This window comes from Thunnus thynnus, chromosome 13, assembly GCF_963924715.1.
Source record: "Thunnus thynnus chromosome 13, fThuThy2.1, whole genome shotgun sequence".
NCBI classification, from domain to species: Eukaryota; Metazoa; Chordata; class Actinopteri; order Scombriformes; family Scombridae; genus Thunnus; species Thunnus thynnus.
In genome coordinates, this window is record NC_089529.1 from 11,827,988 (window position 1) to 11,855,906 (window position 27,919).

Sequence of the window (27,919 nt, forward strand, 5' to 3'; positions counted from 1 at the left end):
CAGCCAGAGCATTGTTGGGTAAGAACATTAAATCAGGAGCAGAAATCAGGAATTCTTAGAGAAATTAAAGAAAAGGAAGTTCATTTCACCTCTTGACAAAAAGTAGAAGTGCCTCAAACTCACATATGAAATCTCTAGGATTCTCTTTATGCATGACTGTAAATAATAACCTCCTTTAATTAATGCAAGCTTTTTTCTATGCATGCACCTTTGGTGATAGACTGGGCTCCACCCCAGCACACATTTACCTTCAGTGTTTCTTCAGTGGGCGGGTCCAGTACTCGTTGGCTTTAGGACCCAGTGGCTCATCCAGCGAGGCAGGCAGCGGCTGGGCTCGCAGACTGACTGAGGCAGACAAAGGCGAGGGGAGAGACGGCGTGCCGCTATCCTGCAGCATCGACACACACACTCACACACTCCCCCACACAGACTCCCTTCACTCCGCAAGCAGCGACGCAGGTGAGTCCGCTACTGGATGGTATTATCCACAGACTTTACTGATTGAAAGAAAAAATGAAATGGAGATGCTTTTGACTCGGAGTGCGCAGATTGAGATGTCATTGTAGTTATCTGAGGGTGGAAGGAATGATTTTAGGTTTTCAAGACGTGCGTTTGAGCAGGTGGATTGTGAGTAGGTGTGCGCACACCCAACCCCCTTTTTTTTCTTTAAAAAAAAAAAAAAAAAGAGAGAGAAAAACTTGCCTTTTCAGCCGCTGCTCTGCCATGTGGCATCATGAGAATGAGAGTAGTAACATGAAACTTTTTTTTCTCTTTATCCTTGTGATGTGATTTTTAAAACTGTAGCTCTGTGTGGTGATGTTACCAAGACAGATATTGCATGTTGATCAGCTTTGATGAAGATGACTGGAGAGTCATCATTTGGTGCTGGTTAGTCAGGAGTGTGTAGTCACCGGGGTGTTGTGTGGGTGGCTCAGTCAGGAACACAGAACCAGCCAAAAATATCAATGATACCTCACAATGTTGCTGCAGTGCTGCTTAATCCTCAGGAGGGGATTTAATTAGGGGGAATGGATGCATTTTGCTCTAGTGGTGATTTTTTTTCAGCTATTGATAAAATTCTGCAGAGTATCAATTAACCATAAAGAGAGATAATCCTGATGAGAAGCATGTCATGCCATGTAGTTTAATACTGAGAAGCTTTGATTGATATTCTAGCTGGAAGACGGACTTTCTGGACTTGTGCTGGAGATTGAGCCGGCTGCTCCTCCAAAAAACAGCAGCAGGAGCAGCAGCAGTGATGGTGATGTCACTCTGAAGGCAGGCACCCTGTTTGAGACAATGGACTGTCCTAGATATTGCTCCACTGGGGAAGGGTCACTGTTAGCTCTGCCCATTAGTGCAGCAGATGGGCTTGAAACCTGGCCTTTGTCAGCTGAGGAGCACCCATTCCACACATGTCCCACCCCTGCCTGTCATAAAACCCCAGTCAGCAGCACAGCCAGGGGTTAGCAGGGGATTGGAGGGCCCCGCCACATGTATGGGTGGCGGCAGCATGTTTCCTTCTATTCCGTTTTAATGGCCTCTGTATGTCATTGTGGTCATCTGTACAGTGCTGGATATTTGTATGTATTAGAGGGCAATAAACCACGGAGGGCAATGAAGAATTGTATGCAAACAAGCTTTAATAGACATTGTTTCATTCATTGATTGGCATGCAAGGAATGAAAAGGCTGAAAGAGGCTCTGCAGAGGTTTGTGAGAGAAATTTTTGTGTGAAATAATGTTAAATGTTGGTTTTATGAAACACTAGGGGTGGGACTAGGTGATATGTTGGAAATCAGTATCACAATATAATAATAGTCGTCACAAAGACAAAAGTCTTTTCACATGGGAGGAGCAAGAACTGAGAAAACTCAGTTTTGGTTCAAGGATTTTGAAAAACAGCAACACAATGTCGATAGACGATAATATTGAAAAACAATTCCCAGCTCTAAGTAGAAGCCTTCTCATAGACAGTTTGGTAGAACAAAATGAAACAATCGAAACAAAATGGTGCCACGTTCAAAAATAATTTCAGTGACAGAAGATGACAAACTGTGTTATCAGCTCTTGAACCTCATCTAGGAAGAAAGTGTGTGTTGTTAGTGAGCCACACAGAGCTGAGTTGTGTTCAAAGACCAGTCAAAAATGGTCAAGTCCAGTAAGCTTATCGTGACCTTTAGGAGAAACACGTGACATGCGTGTCATCTTACTTTGCCTGAATTTGTGTAGATCATTCTTGCTGAAGGTGTTTTAAAGAACACATGTGAATAAAGAGATTGTCAGTGGAGCGGAGCTTTAAACTGCGTAGAGATAACTTCCTCTTTTGTGTGGGTGGGAGTGGGCATTTATGGGTGTGTGTCAGTGTTCAGTTTTAAAAGCTATGGTTCAGTGATTTTTGTGGCTACTGAGAAGTGAGTTGTGACCATCAGGTGGAACGTTAAGAGGAAGAGACCAGGCTTGAAATAGAAAAGCTGCTCTAGTCTTTGGACAGTCCATCTCACAGTATAAGTGGTTTATTGTTTATTGGCTGAACAGATGCATCATTTGCATAATTTCTATGAAGCAGGAAGGACTGCATCTCCTGTAACATTTACATCTCCTGTATTTAGGGGGAAACAAGGGTTCACTTTCTATGGAAGCTTCAGATTCAGTCCTAATGTGGTGAAACTTGACGACAAAAACTTGGAAATGCAAAAACAAAGTTTACCATTCATGATCATACAGTGAGATACTCATACCTAGGTTCTTGGTCTTAAAAAGTATAAAAACTCATCTCACTTGATTGGATGACGATGAGTAACTATTACCATGTGCTTTTAGAAATATTACAATTTTAATTTTGTCTGCATCGCCCTCCCCTAGTATAGGTTGTGCAGCTACCTGAATTCTTCAACACCTTTACTACATTTTGTGCCACATATGCTTCACTAAATGCATTTTCATCACAGTTGACAAAATGGCAGCATATTAACAGCCGGACACAATGAACGACAGCAATTTTGGGGTTAAATTGATTTCAGATGTCTAAAACAACAATCAACAAGTTGCTTTATGTTCCTTCAAAGGATAATTCTACAAATGTACCCTTAAACTGTATAAATTGGCCGTGTGCCAGTTTCTGATTCATCTGGGCAACTACTCACAGGTGTATGTGGGCTGAATGCAGGAGAAGAGACAGAGACATATAGTGTGTGCAACATGCACCGTGATGCAGTTTAGCCAAAGTAGATGAGATACTGGATTCTGTTCTTAATCTAAGCATGAAAATGCCACTTAATGCTACCAATTCATGAACTGGGCATTTTGTGCCACGGCAGTGTGTGCCCAGTGTGGGATCTAACACACCATTTTTAAAGAGTAATACATTATAGCCATACATTGTTTTATGATATTTGTTAATCATCACATCTTTACCCATGGGAAACCTAATTAATGTGTGCCAATCAGTCAGCCATCTTAATCTCATCCCTGTGTATAATCCTATTTTCATACCTGCCTAAATCTACATAATTAAAATCCCAGGTTGAATCAAAAATGATTATTTAAACATGACATTAAAATATTTATCTTATTTGACATCACAACACCTTGATAAACATTTGCCACTCCCCAGTTCCACAGGGTGTCAAATCTGCAGAAGGCCCACTGGATTGTTTGTATGAATGAATTTTAAGCTATTTTCATAAATAAATGATTGAGGCACCATGCAGTACTATTCATCACAATAGCTGCTCAAGGACTAAGCTCTACTTTTGATCTGATAGTAGTAGAGATTTCAAAAGCTAAACCCACATTTGTGCACACAAAATGTTCTTTGAAGTGGTCAGAACGTGTCACGTTTTGAGGAAAGATCATTAATCATTGCCTTAAAACAAGGACACATTTGGCTGGAGCCCAAAGACCAGTGCATTCAAAAGCAGTGCTCTAGTCTCACCACAAATGATTTGTGGTTTTGTTCATTCTCTACCTGTATGCAGATGAAACCATGAGCATTGTGGCAGATTTAAAGAATTCACTTGAAGCCCAAAGGGTGTCTCGTCTGCTTTGAAAATGAAAGGAAAGTTAATGTCTCTGTGTTTGTACTAAAAACTCAGTGATTCATAGTAGTATAAGTTAGTACAAAATTCAGATTTAATTTTCTGCTGCAAAAAAGAGGGTATTGAGTTTAGCTTACCTTGTATTGAAGTGAAGTGACAGCAAAAATGATCATAAAAAATGAATTTGGGTATTATAGTTGTTAATAAATGGTCACTTTACCAGGAGCTGATGCAGGTTTTTAATGGTTGTCTGGCTCATTGTTTTTCAATCAACCAACTTTGTGATACATTGTTTTTCCCCTTTGGCTAGACTCTCCGGAGCTGGTCACCACCGCCACACATCTGTCACAACCATCACAACTTTCAGTCATCATGGAGCTTGACTTTGGACATTTTGACGAGCGAGACAAGGCCTCCCGTACCCCGCGGGGCGGGCGCATGAATGGACTTCCCAGCCCTACCCACAGCGCCCACTGCAGCTTCTACCGCACGCGCACTCTGCAGGCCCTCACCAATGAGAAGAAAGCCAAAAAGGTGCGCTTCTACCGCAACGGAGACCGCTATTTCAAGGGCATCGTGTACGCTGTGGCCAACGATCGATTTCGCACCTTCGACGCTCTCCTGGCTGACCTCACACGCTCGCTCTCCGACCACATCAACTTGCCACAGGGTGTCCGCTTCATCTTCACTGTTGATGGCTTACGCAAGATCTCAACCTTGGATGAGCTCGAGGAAGGTGAGCATATTTTAGAAGAATCTGCAAATCACTTAATATATCTGATTTCATGGAGGGCTGAACAATTCATCAAAATTTTATCGCAATTGCAATATGGCCTACTGCAATTTTCAAATCGCAGCAGGCGCAATATTTCTAAAAGGTGAAATGTGTGTTAAAATATCATTTTAAATTAAATATTGTGCACCAAATCACACCATAATCATTTTAAAATGTTTTTCATTGAGAATGATGTAAAAATGATCATTCCCTCTAATATCGCAGATCATATCGCAGTTGCAGTATCAGTCAAAATAATCGCAATAAGATATTTTTTCAAATTGTTCAGCCCTAATTTCATGCATCTCTTTCATGAGATGTAAGATCTCTTACATCCTCAGTTTCTTTTTTCTCCTGTAGAGCTGCAGTAGTCAAATCAAACTGAAACGATAGACAATAGATGATCTGCAGTTTCAAGTCAGTTTGTGTGCTGAGGAGATTTAGAAGCATAACATTTCCAGTTTTCAGAGATTAGAAGTTTTATCTGTCCAGCCTAGACTCCTGTAATCTCTTCATATGATGTATCCACATGTAATCTGAAGGGGCGGTTGAGTGACATGGTCCAGTCTTCTCTTGGCTATTAAGTTATTTCAAAATAAAACTGTTTCTTTTTTTGTCTGACTTTAATACAAAGTGTTATTTTCTCTACAATACAAAACAAATGTGAGGAAATGTACATGAAAATTTTTATAAAAACTCTGATCTGTTTTACATTTTCACCCCCTTTGCTTTGTTTGAACTAAACGGCCTCATTCGAAGAAAAAAACAAAACGTGTTGTTCTCTCCCTTCTTCATTGGTTTTAATGGGTCTCAGTTTTAGGGTGATTAGCTTAGACTCTCAGAAATGTTCACACTGAGCTGTAAAGTCCTCTCTCTACAGCTCAGCATGGGATAAATGGTTCATTAACAGATGACATTTGCATCTAATTCTCCATCTCCGGTCACAATCTGGGTGTCAGTTTTGAGTTTTTATAAGTTTTTACTGCCAAACATCTCCAACAGCATCCATTGTAACAACGGATGGAAATCTTAATCAGCAGTTAAGGTATTTTACATCACAACATATTTAATACTCTTACTGCTCTGGAAGCTTATCAGTTTGTGCTTCTGTCTGATAAAACTAGATAGACAGCTTTATGAGCAGCTGCCATCGTGGCTGTTGGTGTCTAAATTTGGCATCCACAGACTCATCAGAACAAGAACTGATTTATATGCCCACAGATGAGTGTCATGAAAGTCACCAAAGATGATTTGGAATCTTTTTGGAAACTGAATGAAGGCTTTGCTAGACACCCGACAGGATGATCCATATATTAGCCTGTCTGAGGGAAGTCCTATTTCTGTTGAACCTTTGCCCAGATGCAGCAACATAAAGCTTTTATTGGAGAAGTAGGTGGGGATGTTAATGAGGATAAAATAAGACAGTTTTATAACTCAAGTTTTTTAAGGCAGACTCCCACAGAAGTGGGACGAGGTGGATAGGGTGAGCCTGGGGGAAAGCCAGAAGAACTGCATCTTAATTTGTTCAAAATGAGATGATCATCTCTGCTGCTTGAGCTGCTTAGGGAAGATAGTAATGCGTGTGTATGCATCTGTGTGTGTGTGTGTGTGTGTGGTGGGTGCAGTAAAGAAGGGGCAGCACAGTAAGCACTGTGTGTGGGGGGCATTTCATTGTGCTTCCTCTTGTGGGATATAATTAATTGCTCAATCTCCTCTGCACTGTGTAATCCTGTTTTGTGCCTTTGTCTTTGCCGTAATTTCTCCACATTTGGCCTAATTGTTGCCTTCTGGATTCCCGTTTTGCCAAAATTTCTCTTTCTCTCCTTTTCTCTTCCTCTGCTGTCTTGTGTTTCTACTTTAGCTCCTCTCCCTGTTTGAGCAAGAACAGCACAATCTGCAGGAAAGACTGGAATTCGATTAATGGAGATGAAAATGGAAGATTATATAGAGAATTGGAGGATGGATGGGCCATTTTAGGAAAAGTAGATTTACTATATGGCTGTAGGATATTTAAACTGCTTAAAAGACTTTCTGACATGACTTAATTCAGACACCACCTGAATTTGTCCTTTATAACTGAAGTCCTATGATGTCCAACTAACTCTGTCAGTCTTCATCTAGATTGATGGTTGTCATAATGCAAGTTTGACCAAGCCAAGGGACACGTGCTTTAAACTCAAAACACAAAGAATCTTTTAAGTGTGAAGATGTGTCTCTACTTTATTTTTATTACTGTCAGTCTGTGCTGTAAAGCAGGTATTGTTGGACTGATCTAGGTTGTGGTCTCATGGGAGATACATGATGTTAAAACTCCTCTTTTCAAAGACATGCAAGTGCAAGCGACATCATAATTCATAAATACACAATAACATGGTGTCTTTTCCACTATCTCCCATGTAATTCATTCATCCTGGAACTGCTCTCATATTCTGTACCCTAAAATAGTTCTTAACATTAGCATGGAGCTATTTGTTTCATCCACAAAAGGGATAGATTTAACCTACCAATATTTTTCCCAATCATAAAAACAAACACATTTCCATTTATCCCAGTGGCATTTAACCAATGAGATATCCAATCCTGAGGCTCCTGCTGTTACCGCAGTGCAATGGAGATGAATGGAATTTAGTTTGTGGTCCTCAAAGGATCAAAAATAACATTTGGAAAGACTCAATAGCAGCTTTCCAGAAACAACCTGGTTACTCAAAACATGGCTGTTAACAGTTTTCATTCTGAAAACATCAGCAATAAAAACTTATACCATCTGCAGTATGTATTATATTCTTAAACAAAGTAAAACGATTTTTAGATGTGGCACTAACTAGATGTGAGATGAGATAGATGTGAAAGGCTTCAGTTCCTCTTGTTCAAATGTTTCTGAGTGGACGCCTCTGGGACTATTCAGGTGTCAAAGTTGAATAGCACAGTGTTACGACACACTAACCCAGTTCTTCTGTCGTCTCAGGGGAAAGCTATGTTTGTGCATCGGAGAACTTCTACAAGAAGGTCGACTACACAAAGAACGTCAACCCCAACTGGTCTGTGAATGTAAAGGCTTCAGCCAGCCAGAAGAACATGCAGTCCTTAGCTGCCAAGGCTGCCGGCGAGTCCAGGGAGACCAAGGACTTTATTCGACCCAAGCTTGTAACGGTGATGCGCAGTGGTGTGAAACCACGCAAGGCTGTGCGTGTCCTGCTCAATAAGAAAACAGCGCACTCCTTCGAGCAGGTGCTCACTGACATCACAGAGGCCATCAAACTTGAAAGTGGCGTGGTCAAAAGGATCTACACACTTGATGGCAAGCAGGTATGTCTCTCCTTCATCAACGCGCCCAGATCAGGTGAAAGACACAAGATCACATGTACTTCTGCAAACCTTCATTGGGTTTACAATATGCATATGAAAAACACCAACCTTCTAAAATTCAAATGTACTAAGCTGGTACTGTTTTGTTTTTCTTTTTTAGCATGCATCATGCAAAATTTGTTTAATATGGGATAAGGCTCTATGTTCTAGTTGTAACTGGAATAAAGATGGTACAGTACAGTATGTAAGTAAAGCTACACAATAGGAAAATTTGTGGTCAAGGTTGAGGACAGTCCGTCATTCATACATTCATCCACACCAGGCAGGTATCATCACGATCAAAGGACAGCAGGAAACAAAATTATTTGCTTGGAGATGCAAAAAAGACCAAACAGTCACATTGCATCTTCAGTGGTTTCATTTAATTGCATTCAAAATGGACACAGTAGATGGAGGACAAAATCTCATTGTCTGTTCCTACCCTCAGTCAACAATGACACTGCAGGTCCATGAGAACGAGCATCATGAGAACAACCTGTGTATACAATGACCTGCATTTTCTAAAGTCTTTTATGAGTTTAAGTCTGAGGCAACATATTAATCTATCTTGTGGTTCAGATCATTAGCCTCCTGTCCGCCAGCCTTTGTTATGGAGTTACTTTTTAGGCCGCTGGTATTTCTGACTCCATCTGTCATTGAAAAGCTCAAAAGTCCTGGGATGTTCAGTCTTCCACCCACTATGGTGGTGTACAAAGGGCCAAGCCCTGTATTGTTGTGTTTGATCATTTTGCCCCCTATTGTTATTGTATTTGGGTTGGTGCACAATACTACTTGAGTAAAACTGTGAGAATATTGTTGTAGAAAAACCTTTAACATACACGCCAAAACCAATGTCAACCAGGACACTGAAGCTTGTAAACTACAATAGCAACTCGTAATCCTTGCACTTTGCTCAGTACAGCTCAGTATCTTTAATGTTACTTTCCTTGTGCACATGAAGATATTTTGTGGGACATAATCTGAGGCTGAGACACATCTGAGGTTGGGGGTAAAACATCAGACAGTCCCAGAGACAATCAATCTCTCGAAGACACTGGCACATCTGGATTCTTTGCTTGAGTTTCCAAATTGAGATAATGCTTTTGTCGCGTGTTGAGGTTGGAAAATACACACATGTCTTGTTTCATGTAACAGAAGCGACAGAATAAAGGGCAAAGTGTCCTGAGCAACCTTCACTATTCTCTGGTGTTCAGCTACAGGACCCTTTGGCTGTTGTAGCCAAACAGAATTCAGGGCACAGGGAATCCCATGAGGAGACCCTGCAGAGAAACATTTCCACTGGCTGGTGGTGGGCAGTGAAGACACATAAAACAGACACACCTGTATTACTGTATGTACACTTAAGTATGAGATTAAAGGTAATCCAGTGTCTCCTAAATAGAAAAAATCTAGATAGTAGGGCTAGAACTAACAATAATTTTTCATTATTGGTCAATCTGCTGATTATTTTTTCCACTAATCCATTAATTAAGTCTATGAAATATTTAAAAAAAGAAAAAAAAAAAACAGAGCCCAAGATGTCCTCAATTAGATTAGTTTCTCTGACCAGCAGCCCAAACCCTAATGATATTCAATTTACAATGATATGACAAAGAAAAGCTGCTACGTCGGAATTGATTAATTGACAAATCGTTTCAGGTTTCAAGACTCGAAAAGGTGGAAGGTAATCAAATGATCCATATGAGGCACACACCATGCTTTAACTTTACAAACAAAAGTCACTCCTAAAAGTTAGACTATTGTTTTCTCCACACTCAGACTAAGCTTAAAAGGACATAATGTTTTATTCATGTTCATGGTTTTTTGGATTAGTCTGAAGGGACAACCACTGCCACTGTGCAGCATCGTCCACCTGGAAGGCTGTGGAAAGGTCTGTGAGACAGACTGTCTACATTATCCTTATCAGAAGTGTATGCTACTTTATAAAGTGCTAAATAAAATGTGAGTGGTTTAATAAGGATAACTGGTTATGTATAGTAGTACAGTGTCAAAATTGGGTCTTAAATATTTTTCCATACAATACATACAGTAGGCAGTGACCTTTTGACTACAAGGACATATCTTTCATTATGGTTATTTTTGCTTTTTGTCATCCAGAGAATTAGCATGGAATTAATGCAGTATTTCGTATCAATCCCCTGCTCCAGATGCAGCCACGCCTCATCACACCTGTATTTCACCGCACAGATCAAATACCTGTGCTTTCCAGACTGTTGTTCCTCTAACAGAGGCAGCAAATGTGAAAGCGTGTGGAGATGAACAAGGACATCTGTTCCTCGGTCCTTTCTTTGATATGGTTATATGTTTGCTAACCCTCATGTAGGAACCTTTTCCTGTATAATTCATTACAGATGGACTGGGGATCGTGTCCTGCTGAGCCCCTTTAGTTGTTGTACTTCTGTTTTTTTCCTCTGTATTAATAAAAGGCCCCAATCACAGCGACGGAGGAGGGGAGGTGCTCTGAAATGATAGATGGGGGAATTTGATTTTAATGCTCTCTCTCAAGGGTGCAGTCTGCCTGCCTCACTGTTTTTTCTACAGAAACACTTGTTAAGATGTTTGGATATCATAATCACTGAATGGAATATGGCTGTTGCTATTTTATTTTCATGTATTTGGTTTCGTAGTTGGGCTGTAGTTAGGTTTGGTTCCTCTTTTTTTGCCTCTTTTTATTGCCATGCCATGCATTTTTAATAATGTGTTTCAACAAAATTAATTTAACAGCCACCATATGGTGGCTATCCCAATCTGAGAATATTGATTGTATTGTTATCACTGTAGATATAGATTAATTATTTCATAATTAGTTTTACATCGATCTCTGCCAGGGACTCCCAGTTTCATTGCGATGCACAGAAATCTAAGAAATGCTGCACATATTATTGCAGTCTCTTTGTGTGCAGAGGCACACTGCAGCTGCTCTGTGGTGGAGGTGATATGGTAGAAGCAATATTGATGCAGTGCCCGCCCCTCCCTGACTCTGCGCCGATCCTCCTCTTCCCATTCCATTGCGATAGCTGCTAGGACCGGTTGCTAGGAGACCACATCCCAGGCACAAAGAGAGCCCAGCTGGTGTGGACTGGTCTGTCAGATACCACATCCTGTAGTGGGTGTGAGAGTTTACTATCGATGCAAGCCTTTGCTTTAAAAATCACAGGTCATGATTATTTTTTTTACCTGTATACATTCCATCATTGGGTGTGAACTGTAGCGTGGATATGTATAGTTTTAAAGGATGAGATTGTGACTGAGATAAAAGGTGATTCGGGTTGTGTTTTGTATCATTTTTGAAATGGCTATTTGATTTTTGTTGTTCCTCAGTGCAGTGCAGACTCTAAAGACAGCCTGCCCTCCTCTCTTCGTCAGTAATGGGAACAAAATCACTCCCATTTTCCCCTCAAATGCTGGTGCTTTTCACTTCAATCGGGAAGGGTGGGGCCAGTGGATTCAGGAGTCATTCATTTTACATTCTTAGAGCAAATTAGGATCATTTTATTTTGCTGATGGGGAGTTATTATTCCCCTGTCTGGAGAAAAAGGAAAAAGAACATTTCTTGAAGCCCTTACTGCTTCTTTTAAATCAGAGAGTGTTTATCTAATTGCTGGCAGCCATTTTGTATTCACTCCCTTTTTTGATAGACGTTTCTGCATAGAAAAATAGTTCTAATTTGCTTCTACAGTAGTTCATCACAATTGCACATTGGGAAGGTTTTTGTCTAATAGATGCCAAATTCAAATGTTATTTGTGAGACATGTTGAAGGTGCATTGTGTTACTGTGCAATTTGTCCTCATGAATTATCTCGACGAGTCCGCAGCACTGCAGAGTGCTGCGGACCCTTTGAGTGCCCATTACTGAGACCCCGGTTTGGAATTTAAGTCTTTTTTTTTTTTTTTTTTTTTGTTAAATTGATTTGTCAACAAAGAGCCGCAGAAGAAAAAGATGCTTCAGGGATGCTTCAGGCACAAGGTCACACTGTTATTGTCAGAGAACAAAAGATTCCAATTCGCTTTAAAACTTAATAACTCACAGTAAAAAATTATTCACTGAGTAGGAGATGGATACAGGCATGGGTTCAGGGCTTCTTAACGACTAAAATACATCGGGTAATAGGGAAGCCTGCTTTTCCTTGGTTATCACTGCTCTTGCAGTCTGCCTGCTCTTTGCCATGCTGCAGAAGCAGTTGTCATGGCAATAAGCTCTGCCGTGATGGATTCAGTTTGTGACAATGGCTGTAATACGCTGAGTGTGCTCTTTACATTGGGTCTTACCTGTCTGCTCTCTGTTCCTCAACCATCAACACAGCCACATTTCACTCTCTCGCGCCCCCCCACCCCCACCCCACACACACACACATGCACACACACACACACATTGTGAAGCAGTGGCAAACAGACTGACAGAGGGGCGTGGTCCTTGTGATGAAGCATCTCAAGCAGGCATTGAAGCCCATGTGCATCTTCTTTGCCTGAATCCCCTCACAGCCCCCGTTCCTGCATGAACACCACATCAACAAGTGAGCATGACCCGGGGGGAAGAAGAGGAAGCACAATTTAATAATGCTAAGACCACATCAGTCAACCAAATGGAAAGCCTGCTTCCTTGGGGTTGGGGAGGGGTGGGGTTAAGACAACATCAGGCACCAGCTGGTCCCCATGACTGTGCAGATATAGCCGCCTAAATGACTCATCTGTGTTCCAAATGCATCCGGTGCACCTACAGTAACATACAGACGCTGTACCAGTGCACCAAGGTCACAGACAGGTCAAAGAGGCAACTGGTAATGAAATCATTGTTAGAGATGAACAAATCTTGATTTGATTTACTGGATTCAACAGGAATTTTATTTGCTTACTGGGCTGTTATAAAACCAGACAACTTGACATGATTTTTAGTGTTTTTGAAGCTGTGATTGTTTTTTTTTTTAATATTTTGCACTGCCTGTGAAGCACTCAACCATGGATAAAATAGATAAAATAGAGACTGTGTGTGTGTGTGTGTGTATTTTGGTGGAATATTCCACTCAGTGCAGAGGCGTTGATATTGATCAGGTCTGTGTGCCTACAGTGAAGGAAATGGTGTGGGAGTTTCCCCATGGGTTGCAAAGCAATGGCTACTGGCTCTTTTTCAGCCCTTTTTCAGCTTTTTTATACTTTCGTTTTCTCTCACATAGTTCAGTAATGCTGAGACTATACAATGTTACATTTAATGAAAACTAATTTATGCACAATGAGATCGTTTTCTTTTTTTTTTTTTTTAAACTACCATCCTATTTTACCTCGAGCTATAGTTAAATGCTCTGTCCTCAAGCGCACATCTTCTCCAGAGTCATATCCTCTGCTAATATAATGAAAACACAAAATAGAAAATGCTGCAGTGTACATGCTTACAAACCTGCTGTTTTAATTATTTTTATTTTACAGACTACAGTTGTATTTCTAACTCTAACTCTCTGGTTAATATGGAGGCAGAAGGAAACCTTCCTAAACTGGTCTGAGATCACTCTGCCACAGTCATTCAGAGCAAAGACGATTAGTGTAATCAGTTATATTTGATTCTCCTGATCGTCCATTTGCTGACTCTTTAACGCCGGTGGTAAGCCTTTTACAGTTTGTCAGATAAGTACTGATTAGATGAGCCACCCAGATCATGACAGAGAGTCAAAATGGTATCATGCAATATTGAATAGCTTTACTTCTGCAGTGAGATCAATTAACATGGCTGTGTGGAGTCAGAGATGAGACAGATACTGGACCTCAGTCGCTCATTCATCTCTGCTGTGACTGTGCTGCTGAAAAGATGAGCTGAAGTCAAGACAAGCAGCTGCCTGTCGAAGACAAAAGGATTTATGAGCTTTGTTTGGAGGAGATGGTTCCTGCTGCTTCACACAAAAACACCAAGAAACTGCTCTTTGTCCCTGAAATATAAAAAATTGTTTTGCAGAACAAATTGTTGAATAGGTTGGCAGTGGTTGGTCTGAACAGAATGTAGTTTAATTCACACCTGAAATGATTATTTTAACAATAATATATATGTAATCAGGCCATGTATTACACAAAAATCTTTGAGGCCAGCTGGCTTTGCTTAGCCCAGTTTATAATTGGTTGTATTTGGAGTTGTTCTATATTTTAAATAATTCTGCATCATACATAGCATTTAGTATGTTAATGTTCATACAGGTGATACTGTACTGTATGTTGTGGCTTATTTTACTTTCTTTAATAGCTTTTCTTGTGGTTTGATGAATGAATTCTGAAACACCACATCTGAAGTCAGAAGTCCTCTGTTTTGCAGAACAGATATTGAAATGAAAAACTGATTATTGAGCACCACAGAGAGTGTATAGAGTATAGAGATTACAACAACTTGAGGCCCACCAGAGAAACAGAGCACTTAATTTCTTAACTCACAACTTGACTACCATCACCTAATGAACGTTTGTGGCCTGTGGACGACTGGTCAGCGTTGGGCTCAAGGAACTCTGAATAATTCAGTTGTTGTAGTTGGTGGATCCCTGCGTGGCTGCTGGTGGTGTTCGTGGTTTTCAGGGGGTCATGTGGTCCTGACAGCTGGTGAGGCAGAGATTAGGGATGGGCTTGGGGGGACAGAGGGTTGGGGGGGCACCTAGAGTCTGGAAGGAGCCAGTTTTAAGGAAAACCCCACCCATGCTCCTCCAATAAAAACACAAATGGACATCTACACACTAACCCTAACCCTTGACTTGCATGTGAAATATCTAAAGATGCAATATGACTATAAAAACAGTGCTGGGAGACTTCTGATAATCTTAAAGTTGAGCGGCATCATGTCGTGTCATATTGTCCTTCTCCTAGATACTGTTGCCAGGTGGGTCTGGTTGATGCAGTTGACTGACCTTTTCAAACTGAGAGAAGATGCTTCTTAACCTATATCCAATTGTTCCCACGCTGGTCTGCCCTTTCCTCACGGCAGCCATGTTTCAAAGGGACTCTTGACATTTTACATTTGATGTGATCGCATGCAAAGCCGAGTGTTTTCTACAACATTTCTATCAACTATAGACAGATGTCAGATGACAAATTTCACTAAGGTAACTATTAACCCATGATGGGCATCCCATTTATGAGGGAAAACAATGTCTGATGATGATGATGATGATGTTATTAATCAGAATGCACTTGCGCAACCAAAAAACATGTAAGCCAAATTTGGGTGATTGATGGAGTGTCTGCAGGACATTTGACACATACTGTATATGAATTATTAGTGGACTTGATGGAAAGAGGACTGGTCAAAGATCTGAACTGTAGCTGTACAGATAATGTGAATCTTAAGTGATCCCTGTTGGGAGTAGGATTACAAGGATTCAGTGTTTTTGCTATGAGGTCATAAAGAGGGAGGATGCTTTCTTACAAATGAGAATGAACCCAAGTTTTCTCATGCTGCTTTTTTACTGAGTCACCCTTCCTCTAAATGTTTCTGAGTTGTTGCATTACGAAAGTGTGTAGTTTTTGGATTTGTTTAGCAATTGAGTTCTTGGTTCGAGTGCAGTGCTATTGTAGTGTTTGTGTTTTACGTTTAAACCCATGCAAAGTCTTTATTTTAAGGTTTTTTAAATTGAATCCCCTTTTAGGTCAGTGAGTGGACAGATTGACTGTCAAGAAGACACTGGTCGTGCCTGTTAGGCAACCAGAGGCCTGCAGAGAGGACAGAATCTTTATTTTGAATGGAGAGATTAAGGTAGCAGTCTTTTGGATAAGCACTTTATCCCTTTAATCAGCTCTGTTCTTAAAGCTATTAAAACATTGACTACCCTTTATACCCTCCCATCCATTTCAGCCCATTTTCATCTCCTCTCCTCTACCTACTGCAAGGGTTTTGCCTTGGGGGGGAAACAGCTCTTCCTAATGCGTCCATCTTATGATTAACTGTCAGGTGCCCCTGTTGCCACGCAGCAGTTTAACCTAATGAAAGTAACATGTATCTAATCTCTTGATAATTATCACAATAAACACACTATATGGAGCCTGAAAAGTAGCCCTGGCTGGAAAAACCAATTAGATTTTGATCCCTGGAGTCAAACCACCATCTCTGTACCTCAGCGAGGATCTAGCAGGCCTGTATCCGGGGAATCTTGTAGGACACAGAGAGGCTACAGCTGTTGGATGCCACGCCAGCGAGTCACCACCGCACACATTTAGCTTGTCTAGCAGGGCTGAGAACCAACATGGCAGCTGCTGGGGTGCGGTGTTCCCAAATTATCTGCTGCTCATAGTTTGGATGTGTATCATAAAGGATGAAATGATGCATCTTGACTTTCCTGGCAAACGTCCCAACATAATCTGTCAGGCCATGGACATCTCAGAGAAACCACAAGAAAATCTTGAATCAGTGTTTTTAGTAAATTAGCTCTAAAGCCCCAAAAGAGAGTGCCAGTCTGTAGTTCACTTTATTCCTATGTTTTGATAAAATCATTCAATGAGAGAGAACAAATTTCAACAGGTGATGAAAGGCAAACTGGAGATGAGACTGTAATGCTTTGTAACAAATCTTATCTGTACCGGGGGGAAGAAACAATCAGGGGGAAACACAGCTTTTATCTTGAATGGTTTGAATAGGCCTGCCTGAGCTGGTTACAGGGTCTTTATAATGGAGAGCAGAGGAGAAGGTGTGGCCCAGAGACATCTGTCCACTAAGTAGGCCATATTGTGTCAACAGCTGCTATAGAGTGAAAAAGTCCCTGGGGATGGAAGTTGAATCATTTAAACATTACAGCAAAGGTGTAACATTATACTCTGTGTTTGGGCTTTTTTGTGCCTTTGTGTGCGTGTGTTTTGTTACATGCTCCTACTGTAGCTAAAGGCATGTTAACATGACAAGTAAAACACAAAGGCGGCTGACTAAATCCTTTGTAAAAATGCAGCCTCATGTGGGTGAATTTACTGAGAGATAGTTAGGTCCTCCTTGTCTGCCAACCAGAGTTCATCTGTTTTTTTGTTTTAATTTAATCAGAATTTAACGTTTTAATTTCTGTCATCAAATCTGTGGGCACATCAGCCACGGTGCCTCGTCTGCACTGCTATTAGCAACGCTTCATCATGCTGTATGGATGACATTTTTAAATTAGTGCTGAATCAGCATTTCAAATTCACTTTATTCAACTATGACAACATGAATATGATCTGACGAATTTGAACAGATACTACTCTCCTGGCAATTGCACAGTCTTAGTTTCTTTAACTCTCTGTTAGTGCAGTAAAGAGATTTTGTCTTTTACAGTTGATACCAGATCATTAGGAATCTCATTTATTCTGGCTTCTGGCTTCACAGGTTACTTGCCTTCAAGATTTCTTTGGTGATGATGATGTCTTCATTGCATGTGGACCAGAGAAATTCCGCTATGCCCAGGACGACTTCTCTCTGGATGAGAATGGTGAGTATGACACCGTTTATACAGTATATACAAGTCTAGGCCAGTTATTGTACTGTATATAGACATGAAATACAGTATAGTATTAAGTTAGACATGAACTGTGCATCACCGTATGTGTGATGATATTGTAAAACCATGGTAAACATAGTATGAGCTTGATAATGAATCATGCTGCTGTACCAACCTAAAGACAATAAAAATGTGAAGCCATGAAAAGATTAATGAAATGTACAGCAGCAAATAACACCCACAAACCTGTTCACATACATTAAGACACACTTGACAGGGCGTTTGCACTGTTAATGTCTACATCTTGATTTAAGGAAGTCCATTATTTCAAACAGTAGACTGTATTTTATGAAAAATGATGTGATGGAGTCGGTCTGCCCACACTTGGCTGTCAACAGGAGTAAACTGACACTTTTGTCTTTGTTTGAAGTTGATGTTATTGGGGATTTTTATGACAGCAGTTCTGTGTGGGAGGGCATCCAAGTTAGTTTGTTACATTTCCTATTTTATGAATTTGACACACACCTTTTATTTAGTCGATAAACATTCAAACTGTACAGTACAGCAAGAACAATTTATATAAGTTATGGTTCTATGTGTCACAAGATTTACATTTGTGAAGTCACATCAATAATTCCTAACTCTGAATCCTTTCCTTTCTGTTCAGCAGCCATAACACAATGAGATAGACGTGATTTAGACATTTAGGTAAAAGATTTGAGAAAAATAATTAAGGATGGAAAATTTAGCAAAATCCTATCATAGATCTTTATACTCAATCTAAGATAACACATTTCTGGTATACTGCTCCTGGTGTCTAACATTGCACTTAAGCACCTAAAATAAATCACTTATTGTATGTATATAAAATGAAAATATCCACATAGAGTGAGCAATAAGTAGTTCCTGGGATGTTATTTAATTAAACAATGTCCCTTTAGAGACTCTTTTGACTTGTTCTTTTTCTGAAACAGATGTTATGTTAACAGATAGTACGAAGAGAAGAAAAATTATGTGTGAGAGGGAGGCCAACAAAGAGGCAGAGAGAGTAAGGGGGAGTCTGTTATCTGCAGTCAGCAGCAGGGATAGGAAAATGTGGAGAAAAAGAGTCATTAATCTGTCTGGTGACAGGTTTAGGCCAGGTGATCTGCTGTTGCTGATACTGCTGAGAAGTCAAGGAGAGAAAATGTGAAACCAATCCTCTCACTGAGTCTCTCTGCTCCCCACAGACATGAAAACCCTATTTTTAACAACCTACTTCCACTGAATGTACCTCTACGAAAGATTCAACATCTTATAAATGACTTTTAACCTTACAGGACCAGTGTGTAGGATTTAGTGGCATCTAGCGGTGCAATCTGCAACCTCACCTTCTCCTTCCAAGCGGTTGGTGCTGGATAGGATGGGCAGGAGGGATGATTTATGAAACTCTTGCGAGATTTGTACCCTAACCTTAACCTAATCCTAACTGCACTCGCGAGAGTTCGTCCCCCCAGCTCATCCAGTCTAGCATTTACCTTGCAAGTGTGTAGGAGAACCTCCGGTGGCCGTGTAACTCAAGAAAAACGTGAAAGGCCCTCTCTAGAGCCAGTGTTTGGTTTGTTCGTTCTTGGCTACTGTAGAAACATGGTGGTGCAACATGGCAGGCTAAAGAGGACCCGTTCTCTATGTAGATATAAAGGGTTCATTCTAAGGTAACGAAAACACAACAATTCTTACTTGCAGGTGATTATACACTAATTAAAACATAATTATGAATATTATATTCCATTTCTTCCAAGTCCATTCTGCTAGATGCCACTAAATTCTACACACTGCACCTTTAACACAGCAACGATACAAGGCTGATTTGTCATTACACTCCCTTCATCCCTTCTTTTCCACTCAGTTCCTTTTTCATGTCTTGGTAGGATGGAGATTCCAGTTCATTTATAATGATCTGGGTGCTTTCATTTCAGCACACTCCCCACATCGAACCAAAGCTAAATTGTTTCATTCAGTGTATAATAACCTTGGGGCAATGCTAAATAAAATGTCTTGAGCATCCAGACATTGCTGAGTTAGAGAGAGAGAGAGGGAGAGAGACAGAGAGAGAGAGAGAGGGAGAGAGACAGAGAGAGAGAGATTTTGATTTTGATTTTTGGCTGATTTATGGTCAACCCTTGACAATTTGGATGGCAATTCTCCTCATAAAGATGAATGACAATAGTTACCTTTGATGTGACTTTAAGGAGTTAAGATTCTATATCTCCAAAAATGATGCACATGCCACAGAGTGTTTATGCTAGCTAGGCTTTTGTCTGGGTAGGAGATGAACTTTGAATGTATTTTTTTTCTCTTTTACTTCGACTCACATGGTTGCTGTTTTTAAGCTTGGTTTGGCAGAATTACCAAAATAGATTTAAATCTCTTGTGGATATTTTTCGCACTCCTTATGTTAAATACAAGACAAGGCAGATGGACTTGCAGACAGACAGGAGCACATGTGTACCTGCAGCTTTGTTTATGCAGCGACAACATCAGTTGAAACTGAGCAAGAACCTGTGTAGATAGACTCAGGGCTATTTTGAGGCTACTGAGTAGACGAGACAAGCTGCCAGTCTGAAGTATTGTCAAAGGCATGGTGGCACACCTTGCGAACAATAACGCTTGAATGTACGTCTGTATCCAGTAGTGTGTGAAGGTTAGGAGAGAGAAGACAGACATGGTAGGATCCCAGGAGACAGAGGGAGGACAGATAGTATAATTAGCATCAATAGTGGAAAAGAGGAGGTAGGGGGAGGAAATGACTAGAGGGAGAAAGAAAGAGAGAGCCTTACAGTGCAAACAGAGGGGAAAATGCAGAGGGAGGAGTAGCGATGTCTGGAGTCTGTCTACCCTGATTAATACAGTGACCCAGAATATACTACATACATTTCTATCTGATTTATACAAGCGCTCATCATTATGCATTTATAGGAATTCACAAGCAACTGATATGGCTCTTGAATCATAGCCAGTAAACCCTGGATAGCAGTCAAATTATGTACAAATAGGGCAGGGAATTCAAGATGCTTTTATACCGTTGCCAATGCACTACCTGAGTTTACACACTACAAAAGCACATACTAAAATGATGGATAGATTCAAGGATAAAAGCCAATAGCCAACAAAAGAAGCCAATATTCTTACATGCTAAATACAAGCAGCCATTCAAGGACTTTACCTAAATAAAGTATGATTTAAATCGGGAACTAAAGTACTACAAGACTATGAATCTGACCAAACATTCAATACCATCTTTTGGTACTTGACACATTTGGTCAGTCACAATAATCATCTAACATTAAAGTCTAGAGCCCTTCGGCCCTAACCAAGCTGCTAATTGTCTTCCCTCTGCAGATTTAATACATCCATGTTGATGTACTTCATTCAGCCTTTTTGTTTCCTTATTGTGCTTGTATCTGTATCTGCAGTATGTGGGGTAAACGCTTGCTTTCGTCATGAGGGTTGGATGAGAAGATTCATACCACACTCATATCTCTGAATTGAAGCCACAAACAGCAGCTGGTTAGCTTAGCTCAGCTTAGCTTCCTGCTAGATAACCAACAAAGACACACCAGGAAATCACCGCACCTGGCCAAGAAATAGTCCTGCACATAACCCCCTGTAAAATCCCAAATTGTCATTTTTAAGATGGATTAAACAAATGAGACCTAACTTGTTAGATGAGAAGATCGATGCCACTCATGTGTCTGACTAACTCATGATAAGAAAGTGAATAAACTTGTTTCTCAAAAATTACTTTAATACTGAAGGATATAGAAGTTGTTACCAAGGCCTAATTGGTTGCTTAACTCTGTCAGTCTTGTACGTTAATTTTCTGTCACCAATCTAGTCAACATGCAAGCGACAGTTAATCCACGGTCCTAGATGAATTAGATTGTTTAGCTTTTTTACTTTCCAACATTTACAGATTATATTCATTTTTACACTCATATTTGGACAACTAACTAACTAACCATAACTCACTCTGTCAGTCTGGGTGAAAAGTGATGATGTCTTTTTGTGTGTTTCTCATTACAGAATGCAGGGTGATGAAGGGACCCAAAGCTCAGCGCGGTTCAGCAAAGAGTCCTGGTCCAATCAGGCGCTGCAAGTCTCCTGCTGAATCGAGTGAGCCCATTATTATCTGTAACTCATCCTTAGCCATCCTAGGCCAATATAAGATATGACAGAAAAGTGATGTAGTGATTAGCTCCTGGAGTCTTGTAGGAAGACGCTAAACACCAGTGTCAGTGGTGCTGCTCCGTAGCAGACCTTGATCTTACACTGAAGGGGGTTGAGAGAAAAAATTGATTTCTCTGTTAGGAGCAATACAAGATCAATAGATTACAAGATGGGTAAAAATACAAATACATCGTCAAAAAAGAAAAAAAAAATGGGGATGCTAAAAAGAGAAAGATTTTTCTCCTTTTTTTTTTTTTTTTTAAATTTTTTTTAGCCTTTGTTCGTTGAGGGTGATCTGATGAGATTTAATACAATGTTGCCAATGCAGATTTTTAAAAAAAAAACATGAATAATACATGAAAAGTAAACACAGATAGTGTAAACAGCTCTCAGCTGTTTGTTTGACAATCAGGGATTTTAACATTTAATAATATCCAGGAGGCAGTAGACCATAATAGAGACAGTGGTGCCTGCTCATGCTTAAATCTTTTATGTTAACAACAGCTTTTAACTCTGGAGAACACTGCTGTACCTCCCTGTTTTGAATCATGCTACGCAGCATATCGAGAGTTTGCATAGTTACACCATTAGCTGGCTGAACAGTTGGCTCTATGAAACCTGATCGGGTGCAGGCATAAAAAAAAGCGGTTTCCGTTGACAGATTTCACATAAACTACGAACACTCAGGAAGGTGTTACTTACTCATTTTGTAAAATGGTATTAATCCTCTCACTGGTTATTGCTATACACCATGATGACACCCACACACGCACACACACACACACATAGAGGTTTTGCTGCATATTCTTAAAGCCTGTTAAAGTATGAGCAAGTGACAGTGTCTCTCCACCGGAGAAAAGACGGAGCAGATGAGCATTTAAATCCCCTGTAGGGTAAATGCAGGGCTGACGCGCAGCACTGAGAGTGACTGAGAGTGAGACGCTCTGAGCCGGCAGTGTGGTAGCAGCAGGTAGTCGTCAGTTCATGTTTCATGCCACTTTACACGATAGGTGGTGGTGGTGGGGGGGGGGGGGGGGTTGTGGTCTCCAGCTCTGCGGGTGTCTTCAGTCCTTCAGCGGTCTTGAATATTTTATTGATCACTGATTGGGGGGGGGGATGCCTGGCCTTTAAGACAGCAGATGGTTGGCCACCATGCTGGGGAGGCAGTAAAGTGTTGAGTGTTAACACTTCTGTCGTACCTGCGAGGTCAGCAGGTTGATGACAGGGTTGCAGCGGAGGGCTAGCCTATGTTAACAGGGATTACTACTCATAAATAATAATGAGAGTTTACTCATACTCATAAAGTATTTACCAAATTTCAGTTTTAACACCCGAACTGTACCTTGAGTACCAGAAGAAGAGGGAGTATCTTTTAGTATGTATGTAATGCTTCTTATGCCCAGTGCTGTGGGTCACTGTAAGGCTATTCTTGTAACGAACAACAGATTCACTGATCTGACAGAAACATCATTAGCTTAAAAAATCTGTACTTGATGTTTTGAAATTTGTATCTGAAACTATCTGAAGCACCTAACTGTGAAATTATAATTGGACATGAGAATATATAAAATACTGTACATTGCCATCTGTCTCTGAATGCTTCTCTGGCTTCTGTTAACAGCTGGTATGAAAGCAACAATAGGTGTGTGTGCACCCCAGACTCACGCTCCCCAGCATACTATAGCACTAACATTTATGGAAGAGCTAAATTACTGAATCAAAATCCAATGTAATTAAATGCTGCAGCCTCACATACATAGCAGCTGGCTTGTTCACCAGCACATTCTTCAGTCTCCGGCCTCTAAGAGGGGGGGAAAAAAAACAAAAAAAACACCTAGTGTCTTACAAGGGTGCACTGGGTTTATTGAGTTGAATGCTTTCAAAGTGTGTTTGCATGGCCTTGGGATGAACGCCCATAAATGGTTGGAGAACAGACACCACAATGAAACACAGTGCTTCAATTAAACATCAGCATGCTGGATTAGATTTTCCACAGAGGATGAATAAATCTTCTGTGTACATAAATGCAGAGAGAAAACCATGACAGCACAGGCAACTTTTCTGATATGTAGAGAAAATGTTACTCCGCTCCTGCTGAAGCTGAATGTTTTGTCTTTAAATGAGACAGCTGCAGTCTCGGTTTAGTACATGTGTTAGTTTGTCATGTTTAGATGTGCAGACTTTAAGATTACAAGATAATAGGGTTTGTGATTTCAGTGCTTTTGGTATTTAGGTCTACATTTGCAAGACTGTGTATCTGACTGAGTGTTTTAAATGAAGCCAGTGGCATTAAGTTGGTGAACAATGAAGCTTTATCCACGTTGTGTTTTCAACACTCATTGGCTCAAATGTACACTGGCCATCTGGCTTATAGTCCTCAGAATTCTTTTCATCTCTTATAGACAAAAACTCTTTTAAACCACTTAACACACACAGCTACATCACATTGTGCCACTCTCAGATATAAACACAATGTTCCAGACTGAGGGAAGCCTAGCAACGTGGCAGGACGCAGAGTGAGTGAATAAAATGTCATCTAGCAGAGAGAGAAACAAACGGAGAGCTTGTCAGCCACCTAGACCTGGACCGACTGCGTCGCTCTGCACTGTAGCCAAGTGAGGCCATGGTTCAAGTTTGACTTTTCTCTCCAGAGCCAAGGAGAGCTACAGGCCCCCTTTTACACACTTTCTTTCTAATCCACACTACTCTGTTTACCTCTTTTTCTCCTATTTCCCTCCTCCTCCTTTATCCCTCCCTCTGTGGGCTCTCTCAGCCAACGGGACGGGCTCCAGCAGCCAGCTCTCCACCCCGATTTCCAAGCATTCCCCCACCTCCACCCCTACCAGTCCAGGCCTCAACAACAAGCAGAAGGTACCTGGACCTCACTCCCTGTCCTTACCTGTCATCATGTTGCCCTTTTGTCTCCAAATCCATCATTTTATGCTCTTAATTGTACATTTTTTTAACACATTTTGCTCCCCCTGTGTTTGCAGGACCTCTACCTGCCCTTATCTCTGGATGACGATGATTCTCTCGGTGAATCGATGTAGACTCTCCTCCTGCAGCCTGCCTCCTTTTGGCCTGAAACACAGAAGTTTTTATACCTCTGCTGCTTTCCACCTTCACTCACAGTGCCACCTGTTGTCTAGGAGAACCACTCTTTGTCTCTTTGTAAGGCCTTAGCCACCACGGCTATGACACCATTTGCTGCTTGAGAATTGCACAAAACACAAACCTTTTTTTTTTTTTTTTTTTTAAATCAGTTTCCACCGCGGGGGTAACAAACAGCTCACTATTGTTCAGACATGTTTCTCTGAGGGGGATTAGACACTGTTTCTCAAAAAGGGCACACAGTTCACTGACCAGCAGATTTCACGGTGTAAAAACAAACAAACATTTAGTTAAAGGATTCACTCTTGATATTTCAGTCACAGAATTCCAAGCAGCAAATGGATATTTTTAGGGGTGTTAGCCAGAACTGACTCAACTTTTGTATCACTTGTATTCGTGATGTTTCTCCATGTCCTCCTGTCCTTCTGCCCTATGGTTAAAGGTGTTAAAGGTAAAGGTTCCGTGTCAGAGGACGTCTGCTAAGCCAGATGGAGTCTTTCTAACCCGCTGTAAATACTGTGTATAGCTATCATAACATCTCTGCCCAATGTCCATTGCTGTGCTTCCATAACGTCACATCCGTCTAACATTTGCTTAACATGATACAGGGTATGGTCAAAGTAAAAGAAAAACCAAAATGAAGTCCCACCACAGAGGGTGAGGATGTGTGGGATGCAGCTCCTGACTGAGGAGGATTATTGGCCAGAAGCCGTCTCTGGGCTGAGAATACATGTTCAACTGAATACATATATATGTTAAGAAATTATAAAACCATGTGTGAAATGACACTTTACAGCCACCATAATCATGGAGGCCTCAAAATCCTCAAAATGTTGGCAATAATTTGGCATTCTTGTCCAATCAGAGACGACCACACTATAAAAAAGCATCCCACACAGCCCTCAGGGAAATCTTTATATTGGTGTTTCCTCTATTTTGACCCTATACATAGACAGTAGGCTATACATGGTATATACCCTCTGTGTTTTAGATTTTCACAAACTGCAGTGCATGATATTGATGAATGGATATAAGACTTTGGGCATGTAAAAACCCGATTTTAAGGACCTAATGGTGCATAAGAACAACCAAAGTAAAAACAATTAGGCCAATCAGTATACAGTAGTGCTCTAGTGACCATGTTGAAATCGTTTCCTTTTAGGCCACTTTATCACTGGTGATATTTTATAGTTCAGTGAGTGAAATTCAAAGATAAATAAATAAAGGTCTCAAAGCCAAAGTATGTTTTCAGGCCAAGAATTATAGAAAAGGGGGAAAATATGTAACTTTATTAGTTGTAAAATTAAATACTCTGGAGGAAGCACATCCGGGAGATTTATGCATGTTAACTTTTAACGCATCAAAATAACGAATCATGCTCATCTGACGCAGTTACAGTTTTATCAGGTTGCTAAACAGTAGTGGGATTTCTCATATTTTGCATGGCTCAGCATAGTTCTCAGATACAGGGGAGATGAAAAGTTAACGGTTGTCTAAATCTATGTGTGGGTTTTAAATCTTTATAAAGTTTATTAATTTATATCAAGGGTACTTGTCTAGGGTTTTTTTTCCTAGTTTTAACTTGCTCACGAGCTATAAACATTAGTACTTTTTTCAAGCCTCTGTGTGCAGCTATCTATCGCCATATTTTTATTTTCTATTGTCACGACTTGCATCGTGTGTCTTATAAATCTACTGAAAAGAGTTTTCTCAGATTTTGCAGGGAATCAAGCCTGAGAATCTCTAAATTGGACGACACTGAAGCACAAAGCAGGGAGCTACTATTCACTACAGCAACAGACACTTTACTGTCTACTTGCCAGCATTACAATGCGTGACCACAATTAATCTCTCAATACACTGAAAAAATAAAAGTGATGCTGGTGTTACATCCTTTGAATTAACATCTATGCATTTGGATTAAAGAGTAGTTAAAAAAAAAAATCAGTTTTTCTTTTTTTCCTGTAGAGAATGGCCTTTCATACCCAGTAGCGTAATAAGAAATGAAACAGAGATTTTCCATGCAGTTATTCCATTGTGATGATGTGACAGTCTGAAAGTTGTATGTCTTAGGAGTGATCCGGTGCCCGCCCTCTGGATAAGTTTTGAATAGCTGTTTTCTTTAGCCACTTAATGCTCAAGACAAACCATCACCGTACTATCTGGTGCTGTGAACTACATCTTTCTCCTGCAGGGAGCGCTGTCACACCAGCACAACAGCTAATAATATCAGCTCATCCAAACAGCAGGGACACCTCACCGTATCCACCATTTTGTACAAAAGCCCCATTTGTTGTCATTTTTCTGAAACTATCAGTTCTATATAATCCTACATGCTAATAATGTTCTTGTTTCCTTGATTTTTCTACGGCTTACTTCAGCGCTGCAGCATAGAAAACATTAACAGAAAAATGTTGGTTGTCTTGTGTAAACCGGCTGCCACCATGTAAGATGGATGGTGTGAATTCATCACCTACAGTGGTGCCTTTTTTTTTAGATTACTGTCTTTTGATAAAAAAAAAAACTGAAATGGGACATCTAAGGCTTGTTCTTAACAGCTGTTTGTAACATTTTTAAACGTCTTGAATGAGGAGGGCTCCCAACACACTTTGTTTTGTAGAGTTACAGGACACTTTATTGTGGTGTAAATACGCTCCCTTCCTGTTCTCTTTCATATGTATGCCTTTCTGATAGAATGAATGACTTTTTTTTTTTCTTTTTTTTTTTTTCCTTGGAAATTTACAATGTCCTTTTTAGTGGTATTTTGCAATGTCACAGTGGCTTGTTTCAGTGCTTCATTCAATGTATTAACTGGTATCCTTTTGCAATTAAAACAGTTGTATTTCACCTCTCTGGTTTTGACTTTATTACAACAACAACCACTTAAAGATTGTTTCCTTTTCTGATCTACACACTGCAACCCCTCTTTGCTTATCACACACATTTTCTATTCACTAATCCACTAATCAATAGTATACTGAGAAAAAAGTCAGAAAGGAA

General features: G+C 40.4%; 1 protein-coding gene across 1 annotated transcript; it reads left to right on the forward strand.

Annotated features, from left to right (window-relative positions):
* The first annotated feature begins 277 nt into the window (after positions 1–277).
* LOC137195508 (neuronal migration protein doublecortin-like) lies at positions 278–27,766 on the forward strand. The gene is made up of 7 exons (XM_067607930.1): positions 278–459; positions 4,350–4,775; positions 7,780–8,120; positions 17,488–17,590; positions 21,665–21,754; positions 24,582–24,679; positions 24,802–27,766. The coding sequence occupies exons 2-7, from the start codon at positions 4,412–4,414 to the stop codon at positions 24,856–24,858; spliced, it is 1,053 nt and encodes a 350-aa protein (XP_067464031.1). The 5' UTR covers positions 278–459; positions 4,350–4,411; the 3' UTR covers positions 24,859–27,766.
* Positions 27,767–27,919: the final 153 nt, after the last annotated feature.

Excerpts from the sequence above, each read along its gene's own strand:
- LOC137195508 (XM_067607930.1), top strand. The coding sequence starts at position 4,412 with ATGGAGCTTGACTTTGGACATTTTGACGAGCGAGACAAGGCCTCCCGT. Across the intron at positions 8,121-17,487 it reads ACACACTTGATGGCAAGCAG|GTTACTTGCCTTCAAGATTT; the intron begins GTATGTCTCTCC and ends CTGGCTTCACAG. Across the intron at positions 21,755-24,581 it reads CAAGTCTCCTGCTGAATCGA|CCAACGGGACGGGCTCCAGC; the intron begins GTGAGCCCATTA and ends GGGCTCTCTCAG.